Genomic DNA, 7165 nt, shown 5'->3' on the forward strand with positions numbered 1-7165 from the left:
TCATGTATTTGACTCTTTTGACATTGAGTTTTCACGAAAATGAATTCTGATTTATATGCTGTTTAGAGGGGTTTTCACTGTGCATGAAAATAGATTGCAAGGTTTCAAGATATGCAATGATATTAGCAGTAATACATACATTTTGAGGAATGTGAAAGCCCCTTCAACATTACAGATGAAATGTGATAAGCTACATGACATTAAATTTTTGAACAAAACTAATGCTTTACTATTACTTGTATGTGATTGTTCTGACAGAATGCATTTGGACATATCATTACATTACTTACCGCTGCTACGACATCTTGTATTCTTTTTATTCTCGTGATCATGATAATTCACGATGAAGAAAAAAGTGAGAGCTAATTGAAAATGAAGGAAAGAAATTGTGCTTCTCTAATTGCTCTGATTGTTTCCTTTACATTATGACATATCAAAGAAGCAAATTTGCAAGAAGCAAGAAACAAATGACAATGACTATTTCTGCAACTACTTGAACCCTTTAAAAGATTTATGCAACTTAGACATCCTGGACAATGACAGAATAATCAGCAAGTTGATTGTGGTCACTCTCTCACGGAAGAAGAAGAAGACTTATCCAGACCATCTTCATTAGATTGCAACATTAGCATACCCTTCATCTATTTGTTGTAATCACTAGAGTAAAAAAAAAAAAATTGGAAAAATTTCTGTAAATTACAGGACTCTTTTATTTTTGTTGTAAATTTTAGGTCAAATTTTCAAGAAACCTCTCCCATTTTGTTCATCTGATTTTACTTGATCCATGAAACCCATTTCAACATGGTGTGGGATGATTATGTTTCAAGTTATGCAAAAATCCATTCACAGTGCAAAAATCCTCTTTGAGCGCAGAGAGAGAGAGAGAGAGGAGGAGGAGGAGGGAAAACTAATACACTATTGTCGCTGGGGTGACAAGACCTTGTATCTGCAATTTTGGTGAAAATGACTTTTTTAGATTAATAGTCAAATAATGGCGTAAGTGATGTCCTGTCCAAATCCCAACTGTCTTACTCCAAAAATAAAACCACCACGTCATGTCAAAGGAAAGGTTATCCCATTTGCTATAGTGCCTTGGCCGCCATATTTTTTGGCTCTCCTGAACATTTGACATTTTGTAGATACAGTACGAGGTCTTGTCGCCCCAGCGACGCCATACTGTGGCGGGGATCCAGGCAGGTGTGCACAGGGGCACCCCCTTTATGTTTTGTTTAAACAAAAGAAATACAAAGAAAAATTGGAGAGGGTGCATGTGCCCCCCTTAACATATGTCAGTAAGATGGAATGTGTAATTTTCATGAAAATAAATTTTTGTGGAATTCTTCTTTTATTTTCTTTATATTGTTGTCCACACATAATATGATGTCATCAAACTCCAGTAGTCTCCTTATCCAGTCATAACAACACCAAAACTTCAAAAATTCTTAACTTTTGCATTGATTGTCCAATTTTCCTCAAACTTTCACTGATGTGTTCTACTAATTTTGCTGCTTTCACTCAATCCACATTACTCTTTGGTTTTGGTTTACTTTAAAGTGTTGTGGTGTGATGATAATGGTGGTGGTGGTGTGTGTGTGTGTTGGGGGGGGGGGGAGGCATGGTTGCATGCCAATGGGTATTGAGGTTGGGAGGCTGGAGGAGTCAAACCCCCCATGTAATCTCCAGTGGAGACATGGGTTTTGCTGTGTGGTTTTTTTTTTCAAACAAACAAACAAACAAACAAACAAAAACCAATCAAATTTAAAAAGGGGGAGGGGACTACTGACACTACCCCTCCCCCCCCCCCCCCCCCCCCCCCCCCGTTCCCCGGCCCGCATAGGTTCCACAATGTATATAATGTGCAAGTGATCTCATATGCTAACAGAAGAATATGGTAGCATAATTTCATTGGTGCATACACTGGACGCCTTTACAAAATTAAGGATAATGTCATTCCCCGTGCTTTCTGAAAGTGATTAATCACGTTCGACGTTCTGCGACCCCTGGTACAGGTATCTGTATTCATAATGATATGCACGTAAGCTTTAAAAAAAAATCGAATAAGGCACTCACGGGTGTCATTTGAGTAGTGAGTAATAAAAGCTCTGCCATACAATTTCAGCCTCGCCAATCTCTACAGGTTCTATAGAGCTTAGTGAGTAGGCCTATGTAGTATGTAGTATGTAGTGCTGACGGCACCTGTGTGTAAACCTTGCATGCAGTTTGAAGCGCACGCATCAATACAGATAACAACGACCTTAAACCCGAGTCCAGGTATATCTCCCACACATTTCGTACATGTCCATATTATACGTCGGCGCGGATACCGGGAAAGCCAGCTTCAAGAGGTATTAATTGCATTTCTTGTCATTTTCTTTTGCATATTCCCTTGAGTAATGATGGTTCTGTGCGATAGATCGTCGCATATATTATCTATAAATAGCCCCAAATCACACCGTCTGGTTCTTTGTAGATCCTTCCTTCGTCTACAGACGACAGTGTGCCGAACACTAACATGTTGAAATATACGATATACAATATGAACGATCAATCGATGTCCTGGGAAGAAGCGGGGAAAACGTCGTGCAAGACTCGACTGTGCGCGCGGGAATTGTAAGGACATCTCATGAGCGTGTATGAGCTGTTTGTATTTCATCCGTTGCCAAAAGAGGTATATAAACAGTCACATTTGGAAAAAATGAACATGTCATTCAAATGATATAGCAAGGGAACCAGGTTACTTACCCTAAACATTGTAATCATGGTTTCAGTGAATGTAGAAATGTTAGGACACACCAATACAGTTTGAGGAAAATCGGAAAATGCGTTATTAAAAAGATATTGATGTTTAACGTTTTGCTTGAATCCGTGTATACCATCATCGCTGGATATAAGAAGGCCACAACAGACCGTGATATCACAGGAAAAGATATGTAAAGAAAATAAAAAGAATTCCACAAAATTTCATTTCGTGTGAAAAGTAAACCTATACATCGTCTCGACTTATTATAATCAATAGGATGCCGTCTTGCGGAGTAAGTCTTGAGTCTTTCGTGAACCTAAAAGAAAAATAAAAACGTGTGGCATTTTTTTCATGATATATTTTCTTTTATTGTTCGCCTCTGCTGGAAACTCCGATAGTTTTGTAGCCTTCTTATCCAGCGATGGAGTCACATGGTTTAAACTAAAACTTGAAACACTTCAAAATAATCTTATAACTTCTATAATTAATTGCCCGAGTTTCATCAAACTTCACTGATTTCTTCTGATAATATTCTATATTTTGTCACGAAACCCACTTAATGCTTGGGGTAAATTATATACTTTAGATTTTAGACGAATAATGCATTCAAAATTTTGCTTGCGTGTGACTTTCTATATAGTAAGGAGATGATTATAAAATGCGGAAGAGAGACATTTTCGTGAATATGTTCCATCCATGATAAAAGACGGGTGAATATTGTGCTCCCGTGTTTGATCTATTTTTATAACAGGATTATAGGCGTATAGGAAAGAAGATCTGAATGTACCGGTATATCCCGTCGAATTAGGAGCGGAGACAGTGAACATGTTATAGTGAAATACACAGCTTTTCGTAAAATATTTCGTGAAGAAATTCTGCACATGACGTAGTTCAGGTTGATAGGTTTATAGACCCGCGTTAAAAAGAGCGATCCAATTGAACCAATGTGGTATAAAATATCAATATTTCTCCGTCACGAACGGGTTTATCTAAATGTTACGCTGAATATTATATAACAGTAAGCAACTTTGTTCTGTGACATGTATGTTTAATGCAATAATGATCAACGAAAGTTGCACGTTTCCAACCTATTCCTTATAATAATGCATAACACAAAATAAGCAAAATAACGCACGGTATATACACATAACGGGAGAAGAATAATATTAATGTTAATACAGAGCCCTGTAAAAGCGCATTTCTGGTATGAAGGTACAATGTATCTATAAAATGTGATTATGAAATGTATTTTCATCGTTCATTTATTCTATAGTGCTTATACCTTACAGGGCATGTGTGTGTGTGTGTGTGTGTGTGTGTGTGACTCTGCGTCCTTTTGCACTTCCGATCACTAGAGTAGACCAGTTCAAGGGAGTAGGAAAATGACTATTCACAAAAAAAAAAAGGATTAGGAAGAGAAGGAAGGTTGCAGAGAAGACCTTTCACAGAAAAAGGAATTTTATTGACACATTAAGGGAAAAGAGATATACATATTCTTTTTTGTTTTTATAAACAGTTGCTTTTTATTTTCTATTATGTTCATTGCTCTCGATTATCTTTGAAAAGGAATACTGTATTTCATTCATCTGATGATTAATTGGGGTCACACAATATTAAATCTTTTGATTGCACAATAACGAAACATTATTTCGACTTGAGGTCGGAGTTTTATAAGAGATTATCTTTTTCAGTTTTCATCTTTGCATTCTTTGACATGATATTTATATTTTGTGTATTTGTTTTGTTAACCAATATATTCAGGTGGAATGTATATTGATAAATCAAAATAATTTACATTAGAATTAAAAAAACACCAAAAAAAATCACTGTCCTATATACTCCACCCCTCAATTCTACGCGAGATTTAAAGGCTCAACACAGCCATGATTTTCATACAAATATTAATAGCCGCTTGAAAGATTGAACACGCAAGCATTAGTGTTCAAAACCTAACTAACAACGTCACCTTATCATAGTGTACCGGAAGTTAAAAGCTCGGAATATAGCACTTTTAATAGCGTCTATAATAGGCCTACAGGCCGTTACCACAGACAGCTTTTCAGCTCTGGCCAGATGCTAAATTATCGCGATTCCTTTGTGCGATCGCTCTTTGTTCCGTATTTCGGTACCTCGAGTGCGACCTTTCAACTCGTCTCGTCTCGTAGCGAGCGCGAGAGACACGACGTTCTGATGCCCTTGTGTAGTCAGCCTATGATTATGTTTTGGACAAATTTTGGGTTTTGGAGCATGCATGCGCGTCTCACATCCATGAACTGAATACATCAGCGTACGGTGTCTGCACTTCCAAATTCAAGCCTGTATCTTCCTATCAAGTGTGGTGACAAGGAATGCTAATAATTGACGCGTCTGTCTCTAATCGACTTTCAAAATACTACACATGTAATAAAAATCACTCGCCGTACTGATAGCAAGAGTGCGTGATTACACATTAATGTCGGCTGTAGGTCTGATCTGCGAACATTCGCCTATTGAACATTGAATGATTCGTGCTGTTATCTTGAAACCGGAACATCCTGTCGAAATGGGACTCGTGCACTACGTTGCAGTTCTTCTTGGATTCATCTTCATCTTCACTGGATTCCTGAAGTTGATGCCCGTGGACCTAGGTCCAGGTTTTACACAGGCAGAAATGAAAACCATGTTTAGGAAGTATGTGTCCGTCCTGCCCATCACCCACATATTCGGTGTCACTATCACAACGACGCTCTACCGCTCCGCCGTCGGCCTGGCAGAGACCATCTTGGGCAGCATGCTGGCTTTTGGGCGGACGTTTTGGCGGGTGTTCGGAGCTTTCTACCTTCTCGTCATCATGATCGGAGCTGTCGCTACACACGTGAAAGTCGGGGACCCAATGGCCATGGCGTCTCCGCCTCTCATTCTCGCCATCTTCCTGCTCTTCATCCTCGTTAACCGACGCGGACTGAGCACTAACTACAGTAGCTCGAAGACAAAGGTGGACTGAGCTTACGTCATTGAAAGTATAGTGCAGTGCAAGAACATATTATAAAAGAGAGAATTTTTACACTAATGAACACAACGTTCCATCAACAGATCGAATAACGGTTGGCGTGGGAAGGTGACACCGTTTAGAAAGGGCATCACTGCGTCTTGGAACATTGATATTCTAGTGCAGGGTTTCAGGCATGTTTTAAACATCCAGTTTCAGATGCGTCTTAACAGGGAGCACGATGGTATATATGGCTCACCAAGCAAGATAAAAAGGGTATTCCCCAGACATAACAAAATGCCCGTCGTTCTGAGTGATGATAATACATTGTACATATGTACAGTGTACTACTGTCAATAGATTGTACTCGGCGTATACTGCTTGTAGGTGCCTACACTGTAAACTCTCTAATGTATACTCCATTATGTGTGTTTGTATAATTATTATACATGTACATGTATGTGTTTTGGGTATGTCGGGAATTGACGGAAAGGCTGTCTTTCGCGTGTTATTTTTTTAAATCTCTTTTACCCGGAGATGATTGTTTAGGCGAGATCTTACGAAGATGGTGCATTGGATAATGTGTATTTGATTGCCAGGCGAGATCTACGAAGGTGCTGTAAAAGTGGAAATTTTCATGGTGTTGAAATTTTTTTTTTTTCGCGCAACCAGAAAACTAGCGCGAAAATAAAAGCACGCGAATATTTTTACTTGCAATATGTTCCAGTATATGTATAGTTCGGGATTTGATTCCGCACAATTATAAACACGCGATATTCATCTTACCCGGCCGAGTGCGAAAAATTACGCGAAAATATCTATTTTTACAGTGGTGCATTGGACGATGTTTTACGTATACTATGTGATTGCCAGCCAATTATTAAGGCAAGATGAAGATGCTGCTTTGGATGTGTCTTGTATGAAGACTAACATATTCTATTTTACGATACTTATATGTTTGTCGATGAGTATGCGTTGTGTTGAAACGTGAACGATGCTTGTGTGGGATTTCGGACCAGAGCACATTGTAATATAATGGTGTACACGGCAATCAGATGATTTCAGACATGATCCTGATGATCATAGACAAGTTACATTCAATTAAAAACACATCCACTAATGTCAACCGCCAAGTCTTATTTTCACCGAGAGTCATAACAGCTGCGTCAAGTTTGCCGCAACTCACTCCAAGAGCTGTCCAAAGAATAATGAGAATAGACTTTAGGGATTACTTCACGACTCCACGTTTGAGACAGAACATCAATTTTGGAGATTGAACCAATACTTTCCCGACCGACTTACAATATTCTATATTGTCCTGCCACGTGGATTGTAGATTCAGTTATGGAAACAATCTAGATAGTGCCAGTTGCGTGGTGTTTACACTGATTCTCTCCCGTCTCTTTCGCTCTGTCGAGATGGTGTCGGAACCGACATGACGTCATTCAGTGATTTGT

The 7165-nt window shown here is 38.8% G+C and overlaps 1 protein-coding gene across 1 annotated transcript; it reads left to right on the forward strand.

Moving 5' to 3' along the window:
- The first annotated feature begins 5282 nt into the window (after positions 1–5282).
- On the forward strand, positions 5283–6118 carry LOC140227845 (transmembrane protein 35B-like). The gene has a single exon (XM_072308241.1). The coding sequence runs from the start codon at positions 5283–5285 to the stop codon at positions 5721–5723; it is 441 nt and encodes a 146-aa protein (XP_072164342.1). The 3' UTR covers positions 5724–6118.
- The last annotated feature ends 1047 nt before the right edge of the window (positions 6119–7165 follow it).

Source organism: Diadema setosum, chromosome 1 (assembly GCF_964275005.1).
Source record: "Diadema setosum chromosome 1, eeDiaSeto1, whole genome shotgun sequence".
NCBI classification, from domain to species: Eukaryota; Metazoa; Echinodermata; class Echinoidea; order Diadematoida; family Diadematidae; genus Diadema; species Diadema setosum.

Coding starts and splice junctions, on each gene's coding strand:
- LOC140227845 (XM_072308241.1), top strand. CDS start 5,283: ATGGGACTCGTGCACTACGTTGCAGTTCTTCTTGGATTCATCTTCATC.